This window comes from Scomber japonicus, chromosome 18 (genome assembly GCF_027409825.1).
Source record: "Scomber japonicus isolate fScoJap1 chromosome 18, fScoJap1.pri, whole genome shotgun sequence".
NCBI classification, from domain to species: domain Eukaryota; kingdom Metazoa; phylum Chordata; class Actinopteri; order Scombriformes; family Scombridae; genus Scomber; species Scomber japonicus.
In genome coordinates, this window is record NC_070595.1 from 18,407,400 (window position 1) to 18,426,848 (window position 19,449).

Genomic DNA, 19,449 nt, shown 5'->3' on the forward strand with positions numbered 1-19,449 from the left:
ATCCTGTTCCAAAAAGCAATAAACATACTGTAATACAAAAAACAAGTGACTCTTACAAAAGGGTTGGTCTTACGTAGGCATTTTTCCATGATTGGAGTAGCATGGCCACAGTATTCCAAAGCTACAAACAACCAGGCTTCGTAGCAGCCTAGTGTAAAATCTTGGCACTGACACTTGCATCACACAAACAGTGTTTGGTCTCACTATATTATAGTAATGGCTTTAAACCTTTTCCATAACGCATGGTGATATTGCAGCCTTGTGCATCTAACACTAAACTTGTACTGCTGGGAAGACTTGACTGACACAAGGCTTGTCAATAGAAAAGGAACACTACAACTGGTTAAGGTGTTGCTGGATGCAGGTAGCGTTGGCAACTGGTATCTACTCCTCTAGATAGGAAGCATCATGGAAGATACCACCAGAGGGCAGTCAACTACAAGGCAGATGAAACCATAGTGGAGAACTGAGTGCCTTGCTTAATAGCCATAAAGAGCCAGAGAGAAACTAAAAAGTTGAAGCTATAAAAACTGAAATGTTTATGCACCGACTGAATATTTTCTTTCCGGATACCTTAGATATGGACTGGATAAAAAGCCCACCTGCTGTACTCATCAGTTCCTGAACAGCAGCTGGTGTAGCACTGGTATCAAAATACACACATTGAACATATATAAACACATGGTCAAATGCAAAGCCACAGCAACATAAGACTGTTACTGACTCTGGAGAAAAAGCAGACACAGAACATGACTGACAGGACACTGCCTTCAGGAAGGTGATCCTCTCACTGCATTAAAAAGTCACTGCTTTAGGCGCTGCCATTGAATTATGTTGTTTCACTTTATTGCATTTATGTTGTAATGACGTCATTACAATATGAAAGTCACTGCTTTAGTATGCCAAGGCATTCCATTGCCTTTGCATTATGATGGTACTTGATGTCATTGTATTTTGATGCCCCAAGAATTAGGATGCCAAAGTATTAATGGAGTCAGTGTCTTTGCAGAGGAGTGGCCAGAAAAAGAGCTAAGCCAAATCTGGGATCTGATTTGCAACAGAACTCATTATCATTCAGTAATTTTCCAAAGCTCAAATCCCTAAGAAAGGATGATCAGGAAGACAACAGAGGTCAATGATCTGCTTTAGGAGTTGAGGAGAACGAGACATGAAAACGACTGTAGCCTAATACAGTTTGTGTTGGTGTGATGTTTCAAGTTTGACAGTGATAGCCCGGACAAAACAAATTGTCAGCTGCAACATCACGTTTTTTTTTTACACACCTTAGTACACAAAAACACATGTTCTCCAGCTTGCAGGATTCTTTAAGGCACTGTGGTGTTTAAGTATCCAAGAAAGATTGCAACAGCTTGTCATCTAATCCCTAATATATACATGTTTGCAATAAATGTCACTATTTCTGTGTTTAAATCCATACAGAGGGCTTGCCCTCTCCTGATTTGCTGCTGCTGCTGTTGCTGCTGCTGCCTCCTCCACTGCTGCCTCCTTTACCGTGCTTGAGTCTATGCTTACGCTCCTTCTGAGTCTGCGCCTGTGGCTGTGGTTGAGCCTGGATGATGTTACTCTGGGGCTTATCGTCCTGGTTGTCCCCAAGCTGCTCCTCTGCCCGGTGCTGCTGACTATAGGCCTGAATGGCGGCCTCTAGTTGCTCATGAGCTTGCTGGATCATGTCTTTGTTCAGAGCCACACGGGCCTCCCCTCCAGTTGGGAAATTATCCTCATTGCTACCAAACTGCTGCTGCTCCTCTTGTGCAATGTTTGCCCGGTTTTGCTTGCATGCCATCTTTGCGTTGCTAAGGTCTGTGTAGGGCATCTGCTCTGGTTTTACCACAATGTTGTAGCCTGGTGGAGCAGATGGGGTGTTCCACGAAAAAGGGTAGCCAACATAATCTGCAGCCCCGTCTCCACCCACTCCTCCCTCAGAACCTGCTTCCTGCCCTGTCCCCCCTACTGAGCCCTCCACACCCCCGGTGGTTCCCAGCAAGCCCAACTGGTACTCGTCCTCTTGCGGTGGGCAGCGCCGACGGCGAAGAATGTCACAGATGGTACCAATCCCCAAATGGAGCATTTCCCAAATATTGAGTGTGAGGCAGAGCACAGTTACACCATACATGATGCGCAGGAAGATGGTCTTCTCAGTAGGCCGTGACACAAAGCAGTCAACGCTGTGGGGACAAGGTTTACCCGAGCACACGAACACTGGCATCACACGAAACCCATACAGCAAATACTGGCCTGCTAAGAACCCTGCTTCCAGGACTGTGCGAGTCACCAGCTGCAAGACATAGACCCGCATCAGCCCCTCATCTTGGATACGTTTGCGGCCATCATGGCGGACTTTGGGTCTGGGTGCAGGTTGCAGTGGATCCCGTGGCCTTTTTGGAGGCTCAATCTCTGGCACCTCATAGATCATGGGATCATCCTCCTGGTCCTCCTCGGTCTCTTCAATGCCCCGGTGCTGGCGCGCTCCAAAGCAGATTTTCCTGGGCTTCCTGTGTGTGTAGCCACCGCCTCCTGTTCGAACAGCAGCAGAACCAGCGCCTCCTTTGGCTTCATCTAATCGTGCAATCTTATTGACAGCATATCCCATGTACATGAGAGAAGGCATTGCCACCAAGATGATCTGGAAGACCCAGAAGCGGACATGAGATAGAGGGGCGAAGGCATCGTAGCAGACATTCTCGCAACCTGGCTGGCCTGAGTTACAGACAAACTTGCTCTGTTCATCATAGTAGATGGATTCTCCCCCAACAGCAGTGAGAACGATGCGGAAGACGATGAGCACGGTGAGCCACAGCTTCCCCACGAAGGTGGAGTGGTTGTGGATCTCCTCCAGCAGCCGCGTGAGGAAGCTCCAGCTCATGGTGTCGCTGGACAGTGGGGCAGACAGTGTCCCTCTCTCACCTGCTCACAGACTCTGGAGACAGTAAAGAAGGGAGAAAGGGGAAGAGAAAAGGGAGACAGGAAGACAATATGAGTTCACAATAAAAACAATTCTTCCACTAAAATGTATAAAACAATTCGAAATGTGATCAAAGCCATAAGTAAGATTTTTCTGAATTTGTATGTAATTTTAGCAGCAAGTTGTGAAAACGAGTGACAAAATAATTGAACCAAGTTTTCCTCTCTGAGCTTAGCCAATCAATATATCCGTCATTTGATCTGTTGCTTACAGTATACATGCACACATAGAGTTTAGAGCTCAGTGAGGTTGCCATCAAGTTTGAGCTTTTTAGGGAATTAGAAGACCAAACAGGGTAGAAAGAGGATATCGGTATTAAAAATACCATCAAGCAGCACTGAGAAGGCAGTGAAATAATCCAAATAGGGAATCCACTATCACCAAATACACACACACTTTATTTAACAGCCTATCTCTTTTTGAAGAAATAAATCCTCTTAGTGAGCCTTCTTCTGTGTGAGGTACAGTTTCTGGATTGTATTAACTTGACTGGTTTGTTCTGGTTGGGAGGTAAATGGCATTGTGCTGTGCTGTGTCGTGCTCATATGTATGTGTGTGTGTTCATTTGAGCACGCTTTAGGAAGAGGGACATGTTGCCTATGTAGGTTATGTCTGGGCTCCAGGCAGTCCATCCAAACCAGCAGAATCAGCAGGTGGCCAGGCACAAACCATTGGAGCGGGGAGTTAGACAGCAGACCCACATTAGCTCAGGCAGTGGAGCTGAACCCAAACACTGCTGTCCCTCAGGGCGGCTTTGGGGGATGAATATGACACCTCCACAGATCTCTCCCCCTTATGAAGCCGCAATAGTGCATGGCTTATTGTCAGCTAGACTGAGAGGAAAATCCAACCATGAATACTAGCTTAGGTTCGGTTTAAAGGGCTTCCAGGGACGATATCCTTACCAAGCAGGTTGAGAGCTTAGTAGAAACTGGAGGTGGAGCTGCAGCTACAGTGAGAGGGGAAAATGTAGCTGTAGGAGACAAGCAGGAGCTCCCAGCCCTCTGTTTTGTGTCTCCAGTAGAAGTGGAGAGGGCGGGAATGTTTTGAAGAAGGCTTGTGATGAAGCATGTGTCTAGTATTGATCACTCTGACCATATAAGGACAAAGCTGGGACACAGGAGATAGATCTCAGGAATCCTCTGTATGTACAGTACATGCACAGTCCAGTACGAGTATCACTGGCGTACAGCAATCAGCCTAAGCGGTAATGTCTTTGTGTTGAGAGTGCAAACTGTGAGCGTCTGTGACTGTCATGTATGAGTAAGCAGCACATGGCCAAAGCAGAGTGAGAGGCTGCCACAAGCACACAGAGTCATAGCAGTGTCCTTCCATGGTCGAGCTCGGTCTGACTTTACCCGCATTACATCCTAGCATTTCTTTATATAACTCTTACTCTGCTCCACAGTTGTCCTTTTGCTAATAATATCCAGATTTTATTGCAGTCAAACAGTCAGCTGCACAGATTAAACTGCTTTGATATGTGTTTTTCTACCTCACCTGCACATTAAGCATATATTTTCTATGTTGTATTTTCTATGATAAGTGCTTTCTTTTTGGATTACTTATTTGACTTTCTGGCTATTTATAATGTTAAAGATGGCATTCAGTTCTATGTTTTCAAAGTAAAAGTTTTCATATTCATAGTCATATTTTAGGCATGCTCACTCCAGAAACAGCCCTTGCAAATTCACTAGACATAGAGGTACTTAAATGAAACTTTGTTCTTCTTTCATAGTAGTTTCCGTACCAGCAGCTGTCATAAACCCTCCTGACCAGAAAAGACGCTCCAGCCCAGGCACCCAGCTGCCTGGGCTTTATACTCCTGCTACCTTAGCTACATATAACCTGGCACTTTGCTTTCTCATCCAATTTATGTCTGCGTGAGCTAGTGGGGCAGTTAGGGGTAAGAAGCTGACTCTGTGCATTAAGTTACCAGGATGAGTCAGCCTCCTGAATAGCACCACACAGACACAGCAAGCAGGCCTCCTGCCCATTACTCTGAGATAAACAATGAACAGCAAATTGGCGGAAATCATGTCACACGTGAAAACATCAATAAAATGCACCAGATTTTGGTTCCAAAGTAAGAAAAGGAAAAAAATCCACTTTATTTCTACTTTGATATTATAAAATAGGAGACTACTATTGAGCTATGAAAGAAGTCACAGTGAGGATCAGTGGCTCAATAACCACAAGTCCAGAAGGTCATGACTGTGTAATTGAGGGTCTCTTTGATACTTCTGAATCAATGACATGGCTCATAGCCCTACCAGCATAGCACAAGGTCAAAGGTCAAAAAGTTCATGTCCGGAGGGGCAAACTCTCCACATCACAACTTCACATGCAGACTCAAACAGACAGTTAATATTACAGTTAGCATCACTAGAGGGATGCCCTCAGTCACTGGCTCCCATCCCTCGGGATTCACTGAGACTCACATTCAGATAGGCACACACACACACACACACACACACACAAAAACATAAACACACATACACACACACTTGCAGGTGCATCAGTCTCACAAAGCACTGGATGTAAAGCCCCAAACATTACTGTATGCAAAAGCAGCATGACTATGAATGCTCCTTATTCACTATAATGACTCATCATGCGGACATGGCGCTCGAGCCCTGGGCTTGGGAGGGACACCAGGGGAATGAGCCCACCATGGGACAAACCCCCGACCAGTGCATGGCACAACTGCAAAAGGATAAGGGTTGTAATTGCGTAACAGAGTTCTCCGCAGCAACAGGTGAAGGTACGTAACAGGTGTGCAAGCACTTGGTTTGACAAATACTAACATTGGAGATAAAGGTATGGGGATAAACTTTAAATTTGTGGCATTTCTCTGCTTCCTATGCTATGTGGAATATATATATTAGAAATGTTGCATATAAGAATGTATAGATGTATATTACATTAAGGTTTTGTGGCTGTGAAACCTGAAGAGGTCTTTAAGATATGTCTTGAGCCAAATGTTTGGATAATGAGATAAAAAGCAACTATCTCAATAAGAACATAAGTAGCACTATTCCCTATTCAAAGCAACATTTTGGTACTTAATTTCTGACGTGCTTTTCTAGTGTCTTTTTTGTGTTAATGTGACCCTTCTCTTAATTTTTTTTAGGTTAAAAATATTAAAGATTCAAAGGTTTTTATGTCACATGCTTATTAAATAAGTGCAATGAAATGCAGGGTAGCATACTCTTGAGGCAGTGCTAAAACATTAGTGTGAAATAAAGAATAATATTTAGAATCATGAAAAAACTAGAGATAAAAATTTTAACACAAATTTAAACACACAAATGTACATAATCTACTATAAAGCTTTTTCTGGCTCTTTCGCTGGACTAAACTCATTCATATTTTTTTAATAAACCACATTGTTAATAAAACCCTCTCTCTCTTTCTTTGCTTGTATTCATATTGCATATCCCTGCTAGGCTTTGATATATGCAGATACCTACATGCATAAACACACACACACACACACACACACACACACACACACACACACACACAGACACAGACACACACACACACACACACACACACACACACACACACACACACACACACACACACACGCACACACAAAGCCACATTCATATTAATAGACACAGGCCAAAGGGCAGCTTGGATAAAGAATGTACTGTAGATAGCAGAAAAAGCTCTAATGAGTGTGTATGAGTATATAAGAGTAATGGATTTATTAGCATGTGGTTGAACTTTAATCAAGTGAAGCGTACTAACACGTACATGTATAGACAAATGAAACCTATTTAATTGGTCAATTAAACTATTATTGTACATAATGTGATCTTCTGTATGTATTTTATGGTTGATATGTTAAAAGCAGATGCAGCTAGTATTCAGTTATTGGATCAATTTCATCTCTACGCAGTACTCACTCATAGAAAACACACACCAGCAAAGACACAGCAGCCGCATGAACGTCAGTCCAGGTTTGGGGTTAACATTTCCTCACTTTCCTTCATCCTCATGCTAATAATCAAATAGATCTTTTCTTTCACTGTTTTTTTAAAGTGATTGTAAATATCTGAAGGCAGATTCAATACAAGAAACCATCAGCGTTTTCTTCAGCCAAAATTGAATTGGCGCCTCATCCTGCTGATCTACTGCTGGACTGCTGCCTTTAAAACACTCCTCATTTTGACCTTACACTTTTATGTGATTGCGATTTCTTTCTGTGGTTTGTGTGCAACTTTTAATGATTTGTCTTTCTCTAGAGTCTCTTACTTACTGGAAAAAGATCTTTTCCATGATCACAGCAGCACTAAACTTCCCCTCATACTGAAATACTGAATGTTATATATTATGCCCCTCAGCCTTCAATAGTAAAAATCAGGAAGTATCCAAATGTGGTACTTGAAGCAATAGATTCCCACAACCTTTTACAATTATACATTATTCTAAAATGTTCCTGTAGATTCACTGTTAAAGTTATTAAATACAAGTCTATAGTGGTAATACCAGATAACTTACTGTATTTATTTACCATTTTGCTTCCCTGCTGCTACACATTTATATACATAAAATATACATAATTAAGCATAGCACTGGAAAGCTGTATAAAAGGTACTAGGTTGCTCTGCAATAATTTCACCAGGAATAGTTGTAATTTTTGTCAAATGTGCAAAAATAATGCCAATCCCTCACTTTTTAGGTTTTGGAATGGCATGTCAGATTTGATTCATGAAATAAATGGGAATATAAATTTATTTGTTCATATTTGAGGTCTAAAAGAAGATAAAATGCGAGATTCAATGGCAGCCTGTTTACCTGCTGTCACCATGTAAACTTCACACCTTGTTACTCAAACCTGCTGTATTCACTTAGATAAAGGTTTTGATAAATCATTTCTAAAACTAAAAGCTATTCAACAGTTTTTATTGTAAAGTCGGAAAGCGGAGGTGGTGAGAAAAAGAGAGCACATATTCTGGAGAGAAAGGTTAATTATGCTGCTTGCTTCAGAAACATGGTTCTATCTGAGTTAGAGAGTTATTTCTGTAGTTTATATTTAAAAGAAAAAAATCAGTGGGGATCCAAAGTAAAGACAATCCCAAACGGGCGGTGGCAGTTTGAAGCTGTCCCCGCTGCAGTGTGAGTGGAGATTTAATATGCTGGCTTTGTAGCTTAAGTACTTAAAAAAAGTGGACAATGTAGGTAATAATTAACTGGCTTGAGATGAAAATTCAGAGACAATGATGTCTATTGTATAAGTGCCATATGCTGTCAATGGTCTGTGAGCTCCTCCTGCCATCCAAAAAACATTAATAATTATAATTAAACAATAGATTTTCATATCAGGGTAAACCCAAGCCAACAGGAGAAACATAGGTGATTTTGGTGTCTATAATATTATCTCAAAAACAAGTGAATCAGAGAGCTACGAGAGGGCTGACTGAGATCTTTGAGCGTGTCCTGTTAGAGCTGATGTTCTTCCGTCTGTCCTTGTTTGAGGGTCATTACCACAGTCGCCTCTCCCTCTGTTCGGCCAGCAGCATCTCCAGGCTTCACTGATGCCTACACCTTGTTCCGCACAGGTTGCACAGATCAAACTAATCGGCTTTCACAGTAGCAGGACAAACATCTGTCCATCATAACCCCCACCCCCGATTATCATATATGGATTAAATGGTGGCTGTTTCGATGATGAGAGACCCCACATAAAACCAATGTGTAAGTCTCAATAAGGTCACCTGATAACAATATAACAGCACGGCTGAGGACCGACTGCTGGTAAATGTTCAGCTTAAAAATCACAGGGGGTTTCTTATTTTGTGGTTCCCCTTCTACTCTAAAGCGACAGGATAAGCTTCTTTGTTAGGCACTCAGAGATATTCATATCACCAAAGGAAGAAAAAAAATCCAGCATAGCTAAAAATGGAAATCTTATCAACATTTTCTGGATGTCTGTTTTTTTGTGAGTGGCAACTTTCTTCAAAAGAGTCCCTTAAGTGATTAAAAGCATGCATGCCTAGAGTGACTTTGCATCAAGTTGAGTTCACACACAGAGGGTTATCAGCGCTGGTAATCACATCGATTTCATAGACTAAACTCTACCAAATTGTATGTTGCTGGTGCATGTATTCACACTGACACACACAAACACAGAAACAATGAAACTTACGTGCAGAGAGCTCAATGCATGCAGCCATGAAACACAAATAAACCTTAAATTCCAAAGGGTAGAGTAGACAGTGAACCCCAATTTGGGCCTCTGGATTATAGAACGTGTAGCGGAAGACATAAAGGAACAAGAAAACCTCACTAGCGTAAGATAAAAATAGAAGCTGCAAAACATTTTGTTGTGTGGCCAAACGTGAACCCCGGCCTGTGAGAAGATCTTGAGACGAGGAAGTCTTTGGTGGAGACAGATGAATGTGTTATTCTTCTGGTATTTTGCAGCGGGGGAGGCGGGTTCTCAAGGAATATTTCTCCCTGTGTATTTGTGGGAAACTGAAATTTCCCTCATTAACAGTGTCCGAAGGGAAAAAAACACAACGGTAAACCAGTTCCATATGTTACAGGAAGAATCTCTGAGGCAGCAGCAGCCTCTCTTTGTACATCTGTGCTTTTTATTCAGCTTCATCCAGAGATTAAAAACAAATACACACGCTTTTAGTATTAGCAATATAAAGTTCTCCAAAAAGAGTTTGAATGGCTTCAGGAAGTGAAGTTCAGGAAGATATTGTCACCAGACCTATTAAATATATGTCCTTTGATCAAGAGGTCTGAGGTTTGGCTTCCTGATCAGTTATAAATGAAAGATTAATTCCTTTGTCATCACTTAGAGTCACTGTCAAATTAATAAATACAAGAAAGCAAACACATAGAGACAAAACACAAGTAGCAAAGTAAAGTGATGAAGCAGCATACTCACTCTACTTCTTCGCTCTCAGATGCCAGGTACTGTGTCCTTTGTCTCTCAACCTGAGGCCCCTCATGCCTTTATCTGTTTCCCTGTCTCACTTAGCCTCCTTTACATATTCCTTAACCTAGGCTGACATCAAACAGCCCTGACCTAAAATCAACATCGGCATCGCGACAACAAAAAAACTCAAAACAAAACACACGGCTCTGCCACCGTTCTCTCATGGAGAGCCTCAGTGTGTGTGCTTAACCAAGTGTGAGCGCTTCCTGAAAGGGAGAGGAATGAGGGAGGCTGAGCATCTTGCCTCTCTTTCCCTGTGGTACTCACAATGGTCCTCACTTACCCCCTCATCCCATCCAAACTGGGTCATGGTTGGGGGTTGGGATGGGTGTATCTGCATTTGCATGTGTGGTGATGATGGGGATGAGGGAGAGGAGGTGGGGGGGATTTTAATACCCCTTGGAGGGGCAAAGGGAGGGGAAGTCTAGGGCTGTCAGACAGTGATAGGGTTTTGGAAAAGGAAGTAAATGTTTTTGGAGGTAAATGATATTCAGCTCACTGATTTTTTGAGACCTCTGGCCACCAGTGAGGAGCAGGGCAGGATGGTAAGAATAGCCTTTGTGTTTTTGAACAGTTATCATACTATTTAAATGTGCAACACTTCACATTTTTACACTATTATATCCTCCCCAAATTCATTATTAGAGTATAATTAAATGAGAACTTCACTGAAAAGAGTTTCTAGCCTCTGATGGCTTCTATTCTGTGTTGTTAAGTAACTTTATAGCACAAATTGGTCCACCAATCCAGACTGAAATATCACAATCACTGGAATCCTTTAAAAAAAAAAATCTTATACGTGCTGAATATCAGTGGATCTCCTGCTTACTTATGGATTAATTGCCATAATTTTTTTAAAGACCTTGATGGTTCCCAGATGAGGTATCCTAATGACTTTGGAGACCCCCTCACTTTTCCTCTAGTGCCACCATGAGGCTGACATTTAAGGTGTTTAGTCAAATGTCTTGACAACTCTGGGATGGATAGCTATAATATTTGGTAGATAATAATATCCTTCCAAGGATGAATTGAAATCACAAGTCAATTTGACGATCCGCTGACTTTTCAACATCCGGTCAAAGTTTTAATTCATTCTGTAGCCTACTTTAGTTTATGACCAAATACCTGCAAAATGAATGACATTCCCATCAACCTCAGCTGTACTTTTATGCCAATTATCAAAAGTTAACATGATAACTCTTAATGATGCTCTTAAAGATTTCTAAGTGATCAAAAATAATTACAGATGGGTGTTGGATTTTTTCGAGGTATAGTATCGATCACGAAATTACATGAAACCTGGAGTCTAATGTGTCAAAGTATTGCCACTAACTGATGACCAACACACTACATGCTATGAATGCCTTTGAATTTAGGCTGTAAGATGGGACAAAAAACTGCAAACTAAGAAATAATAACAACAAGTTTTTACAGAAAGTTAATAGAAAAGTCATGAAAGGAGACTGAGGGAAAAAATTTGGAAAATATCCAAATACTCAGTTGACCTGGACCGTTCTTGAGTTAAATACTTGATGTCAACCACACATACTGTAGTTTCGGCTTGCTGAAATATGAGTACTTGGTCATAATCCTCTCTATCACTTTCAGCCTCTTCATGCCCTCCTCACTCCATCACTCTCTTTCCCCTCCTCATGCCCTCTCAGTCATAATCATGCAGCGCTATGAACAATAAGAGATGTTCGTTTTGATATTGTCCAAATCCACTCACCAGTGGTGGTTGCTCAAATTAGGACTGCACGCCCTATCTCAGCCTCTTTCCTTATCTCTCTCTTCTGAGGGGGCTCAATTGCTATCGTCAAATTTCACAGATCACACGCTGAGAAATCGGAGGGCATAAATCCTCTTTGAATTCATATCATGTCTGAAAGTCCACAGCTTCTTTCATATGTTTTTTTTAATGTATAGCTAGCACAATTTTTGATTTTTCATAAATGTGAAGTTGATATGTAGAGAGATGTTTTGGTTTGTTTGGGGGGTTTTTTCAGGGGGGGGTGAGGGGGTTTTTCATACAGTAATAACCATGATAATTTGATGTGCTCATCTCCTTTGATGTGAGTAGTTTTATGAAGCCCTTTCTTCAGTTATATTGATACTTATAGACGACCATGCTCAGTGTGAGAATGGTGTTGATAATGGTTTTGACTGATGATGGCGATAATTATTTATCCAAACCATCACAGGGAAAAATGAGCTAAAATTAAGTTGTGTTGGCCTTGTGAGCATATCACCATACAGTAATGTAAGTGCTGGACTAATGCACTCATACTATTCTATCTTGTAGGGGTTATGAGTCTTTCACAGCACATCAAGAAGTTGCCTGTTCAGTTTTCAGTATGCCCCCCATGTTCAAACTCAAACTTAAAATACTCATACTGTAAAACACACAAAAAGACTCTATTTTTAAAAAAATCTGTGGGTCTGTTTGTTTATGCCACAGTCGAGTCCATCTTTGCAGACTCAGCCAGCAAAGATGGTAGAGATTATTTATTACTTTAATTTTCTGCTGACATAAAGTAGAACAACTCCCTCTTCCTGTCACTGCTTGTTTCAGACACAAATGGATATAGCTTAGACTTCAGATTAAGAGTTCCCCAAAATAATTTATAGTCTACATACATCTACAATATATGAAATATTAGGACTATTTGCTTTAACTCATCACATCATCACTCTGTTCATGCAGCAGATTTTCAGTGGATGCCACCCCACTGCGTATAAAACCAGCTCTCATCTACTTATCAATCAATCAATCAATCAATCAAACTTTATTTATATAGCACCTGTCATACCAGTTAATGTAGTTCAAAATGCTTCACAGTTGACTGACAAGCTGATAATAAGACAGAGCAAGTGTAGACCAAGCACAACATAAAGAAAAATAATAAAATGAACAAATTACAAAGAAAACTTTTTTTTTTAAATTGAGACGCAAGAGAAAATAAAAATGATAAAATCGTTTAATTTTTTTTTAAAATACTGTAAAATAAGTAAGAGAAAATAGAAATTAATTAATTAATAAATAAAAATAAGCAAGAATAAGAGAAAACATGCATTAAAAGTTAGAGTAAAAACTAGGTTATAATATATAAAAAAGACCAAAAAGGGAAACATTTTAATAAAAGCTAGACTAAAACTAGGTTAAAAAAAGAGATCCAAAGTAACAGATGAATAAAATCTATAAGAAGATAACACTTATAGAATGATAATAATAATAAAATGACAAAATAAAGTAGAGCAACATTTTAAAACATCAAAACAAATAGAATAAAAAGACTATAAACGATTCTTAAACAAAAGCCAGGTTAAACAGGTTCATCACCATTACAGCTACCATCTTGATCTATTGGTGCCTGAGCAGTACAGAAGAGCGAGTACTGAACAGCAATTACTGATCTACAGTTCAACTACAGCACAGCATAACCTTGAGTGTACTATTGTTAATTTACCACAGTTTCACTGCTTCAATTTATGACTAGCTGTTCAGACAGCTCCTGTGGTGCCCCTCTTCCTGCTGTCATAGTAGCCTCCAGTAACTCTTTACAGACTTTTCTGACCTCTGCCAACTTACAATCATGATCTCATTTATCTTCAATGGAGCATCAAAATATTAGCTGTCCGTAAGCTGCAGCTGCTCTAAGCATGGTATAAAGTGCTGACTTCCTACAGAGATAATACAACAGAGTTAATGATGCAGTACTAGGTTGGTTGACTCTGGCTGGCATTTTAATATGAACTCTGTCTTTCATTAAACACTCAGATAAAGACTCATTCAGATAAAGATCTAACAAAGTCAAAATCCTGTCATGCTGGTTAAGTTGTGTAGCCTGGTGCTTACTGAAAGGAAGCCAGATTATTATCTGTAAAAAAACAAATAAAGAGATATAAAGGAAACATCTGCATTATATCTGCAGATGTCTGACAGTAATAATAATAGAAGAAGAAAAAGATCGACGATGGGCATTAATGTCTTAAGGGAAACACATAAATATCTAAAGTTATTATATGCAGTTTGAGGTATATGTAATATATGTATATTACATGTAAATGTAAACATTTCCTTTCCCATGGTGTACCACAGCTTTAGATTTAATTGCATTCACTGCATTAGAAGCTTGTCTCATACATGAATATAGGCATAGAAGACTTCACAAACTGATAAATCTTGTTCATGATTGGAAGATTTAATATTCTGGGCACATATATGCAGCCTTCAAATTTAAAAAAACAAACCAAACTATGTGTCATATCAATATGTCAAAAAAACAGACTGCCTAGATGGATTGGGACGACTGTGGTTGCTTAACTCCCATAATCCCTCAGCCTGTCTTCATAATCCAAGTTAATTTGGCTCATTTGGCAGCGAAGTGTCTATGTAAACATCAAAGCACTATTAAGAAGAGGCTTGAGTGACAGATTTGTCCGTTGTCCACTCAAGCCATCACAGAAATCTCTCTATTACAGTTGTAGACTGACGGGTTGTTATTAATGTGCGTCAAGCCTGGGAATCATCATGAAATGAGGACTTCAGGGAATAGTATGACAATAAGATGTGTTTGGGTAAAGCTGTATTTGAAAGGCAACTTCCTGATGGTAAAGTTTTTGAGGACTGACTTCCCGCAAACCAGTGAAAACACTATCACTACAACCTGTGCTCTAAATACCTCATAGTCACATACCATTCTACATACACAGAGTCACAGCATGGGGGTGGTATCTGGAAACATAAACACTAAAATTGGCAAACTGCAGTGATATATTGATGACAACAACAACAACTATAGTGGAGCCTTGTGATATTACACTGAATCTGTGGAGTTTGGTCTGATGAGAGGACGCTCAGGATAAGCTTGTGAAAGCTTACAACTTCTGTTACTTTAAGCCCAACCCCAACAGACAGCAGTGAGTATCATTAAAATCCAAGTGTGTGGGTGTAGTATTCATTAAATGTCACCAAGCTTTGTTCAAGTTATTCATATTGCTGATGAAGCCAGAGAAGTTCATATTTAGTATAGGCTGACTACTCCTTTTGTAATAACACCATTAGGAGATTTGCTTTTGTTCCAAGAAGATAACATATGATCATATGATTTAATATGTGAATTAAAGACATCCACAATTGCCCAAACACTATTATTTATTCATTTATTTATTCTCTACAATCTGTTTATTTTATTACAGTGTATATACACTCAATCTCTAGGTGGTATAGTTGAGTGGTAGAGCATTTGCATATAGTCATTGTTAATTTATGCACTGTTAAATGTTTTATTGTAACATTGTTTATTGCTTAATAAGGGTTGATCCATGCTGTTTAGAGCCTGGCCAATATGGGATATTTGAAACCATGCTGTTTTTAGAGTGGACAAATTCGATATAGTGAATTTTTGAGACCTTTTCTATGTGGATTGTTCATAGATTTTGCACTGATATAACTAGGCAAAGGTACTAAGGAGGCTGCTTTATTTAACAAGTAATGAAGGATATTCAACATTATACATTGTTAAACAATTCTAGAAATGAACATTGAGAAAATAAAGAATAAATGAAAATAAAATAGCTAAATAAACATCAGTGCAGTATCAGTCATTATTTCAATTGATTGAACTCAAATCTTAAATGCCTTTTTTTCTTGTTTATCAAAAAAAAATCATCTTTAGCAATATTTCACTGTTCATGTGTAGGCTAACTTTAACGGTCGCTAACAGTAACTCATGGTTTGCTGCTGCTGAGCGAAGAGATGAAGAGCAGCAGCGATGGTACAACTGCACACATTCAGGGGAAACTTTCAACGGTGGAAAACCAGATGTTGATATTTCAACTTTAGTAAATGTAACAACTGTAATTATTCAGTTGGAGGACAAAAGTTACCGAACTGCGAGTCCTGAACAAAACTGTTTGCTGTGAATGCATGTTCACACATTAGCTTCCACTATCGCACCTTTGTCTGTTGAGCTGCAGAAAGATGCTCTGATGCTAACCTTTCAGTCTGCTACATTACTGACTGGACTAACTGCTAACATAGCCAACACGTGAAAAGCATGAGCCAAATTGTCAGAGACCGACTTGATGTTATATTATAAGGGAAAAATGATGGAGTCATTGTTTATTAACTTAAGAGTATGGATTTCACAAACTCATTGTTGTCTCCACAATACCATTTGTTCTGATGCAACTCCGCCTCACATGCTGCAGACAGTGCTGATAGTATTGTGAACAATGGAGCGCACTCTGTTGGACAAACTATGTAATGACACCATGTCTAAATTACCCCAAGCATCATTTTCTGCATTATATGTTATGTAAAAAGTTTTCATATCGGTGCATATCAGAAAACGTGTATGCCGATACTGATATATCTGTGAAAGGCCCATATCAAAAGCACCCTTATTACCTGTAAGATAGGAAAGTGGATCAATTAATTGTCAATTTACTGTATTATGTATTAATTAATTGTGTTAATTATATAAATTGGCAGATATTATTTATATTAATGCAATTCAAATTACTAGAATATCAATAGGCTAATTTGGGTAAGTGAAATGGTTTCTTCAGTGAATCCACTGTATTGGGTTTTAGCTGTATCATTAATTAGCTGAATGTGTTTAATCATATGTGACATTTTGTTATAATGAGCATAAAGGAAATGATAGAACTTAAGGTAAATAACATTTGCTGTAAGTCATTAGTCAGACAACATATTATAATGCTAGAGGAGTCTAAATATAAACACATCAAGCATTGATGAATAACTGCATATCAAGAGGGCCCCAGTTAAACTCTTGGTTCAGCCTGCAAATTCTTCTGTCATCTGGTCAATAAATAATTGACCCTCATACCGTTCATTTGTGGTTCGCCTTCTTCTGTTTAATTGCAGGAATAGTTGCCTCAAACAACAACAAAAAATGTGGTTATTGTGGCTACTGCAGGTTGAACAACAGATTTCGGATCACATTTCTTGTCATGCTCATGTAGACAGTTTGACTGCCAGCGTTTCTGGGTGGAAAAACAATCAATCAAAACCTAAATGTTGCAATCAGAGAGGAGGAATTTATCACCTGCAGCATGATTTGTAGTGTCTGGCTGGGAGCGGAAACCTGTAGAATGTCAGAACACACTGTAGTGCATAGTTTGACACCTGTGACTGAGATGTTACAAAATGTTCTGTGTTTTATGCCAATTGTTTTCAATCTCACTGTCAGCACTCAGATTCCTGCTAGTTGTATGTGAGCGTAGCCTCTCCATAAAGGTTTACAATGGAAACCTAAGCAGAATCAGTGTACAAAATGTGTCACCCATATGAGATTTAGTTATGGACATAAATGGTCCCATAGGGGGCACCCAGAGTTGAACTGGGGACCTCTTGATCTGCAGTCAAATGCTCTACCACTGAGCTATACCCCCTCCTACATAAACAAAAGAAAGCTTTCTATCGAGCTGCTTTTTGTCCGAGCCATGGCCTACAGTATAGGGGATAAAGCATGAGTGGACACATGTATACATTTCTGAATCTTAGCTTGAAAACAGCATTCTGTTAATAGAGTCATGTCATCATTTTACATTTTCACTGTTTCATTGTTATAATTCTTCACTAATCTCCTTTAAACTACACTTGATTGATTGACCACAGTTATTATACGGTTGGTGTATTTCCCTCGCTAGTGTTTATACTATGTTTAACCCTTAACTGTAAAAAATGTCCTTGGGAATATTAAACCCTTAAACTGATTCTTGTCCATAATTAGCATGGAGCAAATTAATTAACACAGACTGAACAGAGTCTACAGTATCTCCACAAACACATGTTAATTATCATGCACTAACATTCAGTTAAGAGACTCACATGCTCATGGGTGAACATATGCATGGACTCAGAAGTATGGAAGCTTTTAAGAGACTATATTAAAATGATCATGTAAACCTGAAAATGAAAATGTAATTCCACAATAGCATTATAATTTCTACATATGCATGTCATTTGAGTAAAAAATGCGGTAATCCAATTTGCTCAATTTCACTTTTTAGCATTAAAAAAAAAAAGTTTACATGTCATTTTTTTAATAGCTAGAATTTAATTAGTTTTAATTGTGACTTGTATAAGTAGGAAATCAGATGATATTATTTATATTTCATTTTAAATTTCAAATTTGAATTAACATGTGACTGTTGCCCACTGTACAGCGAGATCTTTAGAAATTCAATGTCAAACAGTTTTTCCATTTTCATTTTAATATAGTCATATGACACCTATATGAGTTCACTCATATAACACATATGGAAAATTATAATCCTATTGTGGAATTATATTTTCCTTTTCAAGTTTACGTGATCGTTTTAATAAAGTCTCCAATAGGCTTCCATACAGGAAGGTTTGTGGGTGGAAAACAGCATTAAATAGGACATTTAGTCAGATGCATTTCCCCATATGAACTATATGCAGTATGTGAAGGGGGTATAGCTCAGTGGTAGAGCGTTTGACTGCAGATCAACAGGTCCCCAGTTCAACTCTGGGTGCCCCCTGTGTTTATGCCCATCCGTACAGTTTGTGTGACCTAGCTACGCTGCATGTTTAAGAAAATAATAGAGAGGCTTACAGCTTGTTGAAAGGCCTTAAAAGTGTGCAAGCTTGGAGTTTTAAAGCTTATAAGCGCAACTACTACTACACAAGCTGTTTTCTATAGATACTAATCTTATTGTTGCACATTTCGTTTGATCTCCGTTCTACACACTTTGCTCATATTACTCTATCTTTAAGAGATGATTTAGCACCCAACAACTCTACAAAGTAAGACCGTAAGATCCCTGTATTATTCCCACCACCTTACAATAATCTTTTAGCAACTGTCAGGCCGATGTGGTTCAAGCTCAGTGCACTCAGCTGCAGATAAAAGGACCCCCTTTTAAACTCTTGGTACCCCCTCTGTAGATAATACATATTATATACAATCATGGTTGTGACTCCATATGTGGAATATGTGGAATACTACCCTTGTTATTTTTATCTCTTTAAGCTTCCATGGGGCAGTTAACGTGTTCTCCATCTGCAGGGCAATAACTGAGCAATCAGACGATATATTGAAGAAAATCTTGCAAACCATGGGAGCAATTTTTAATTTTAGGCAGTGTTGAGTATCACCTACTTAATGAAGCCACCCCAACAAATGTGCTGTAATTTAAATAAGTAGGATTATTACATTTTATTGTGGGCTATTAATGACTGGAATACTCTTTTTGCTTTTGCACACCCACATTCGATAGTCATTTTTAATAAACTGCTTTCTCCTCAGTCATCATTAGCTTGTGCATTTAATTTATTTGCCATTTCTTTTGAACCCTATGCAACTTACTGTAATAATTTAAAAAAACACGACATATGTTCTTTGCGTTTATTACAGCTGCGGACTCATGTTTAAATACTTGTATAACTCTATCACATGTACAGCAGCACGACTGCACATCTAATGTTTTGTCATAAAAAATCTTG

General features: G+C 39.1%; 1 protein-coding gene and 2 non-coding genes across 3 annotated transcripts; 1 reads left to right on the top strand and 2 right to left on the bottom strand.

Annotated features, from left to right (window-relative positions):
• Positions 1–1,426: 1,426 nt before the first annotated feature.
• gjc1 (gap junction protein gamma 1) lies at positions 1,427–9,951 on the bottom strand. The gene is made up of 2 exons (XM_053338053.1): positions 9,897–9,951; positions 1,427–2,938 (listed from the first exon to the last, which is right to left on the bottom strand). The coding sequence occupies exon 2, from the start codon at positions 2,882–2,884 to the stop codon at positions 1,427–1,429; it is 1,458 nt and encodes a 485-aa protein (XP_053194028.1). The 5' UTR covers positions 2,885–2,938; positions 9,897–9,951.
• A 7,346-nt stretch (positions 9,952–17,297) lies between these two features.
• On the bottom strand, positions 17,298–17,369 carry trnac-gca (transfer RNA cysteine (anticodon GCA)). Its single transcript has one exon. It is a non-coding gene; the product is annotated as a tRNA-Cys (tRNA).
• A 1,044-nt stretch (positions 17,370–18,413) lies between these two features.
• Positions 18,414–18,485, top strand: trnac-gca (transfer RNA cysteine (anticodon GCA)). Its single transcript has one exon. It is a non-coding gene; the product is annotated as a tRNA-Cys (tRNA).
• Positions 18,486–19,449: the final 964 nt, after the last annotated feature.

What these genes read in the sequence shown, in the direction of transcription:
- gjc1 (XM_053338053.1), bottom strand. Translation starts at nt 2,884, where the DNA reads ATGAGCTGGAGCTTCCTCACGCGGCTGCTGGAGGAGATCCACAACCAC.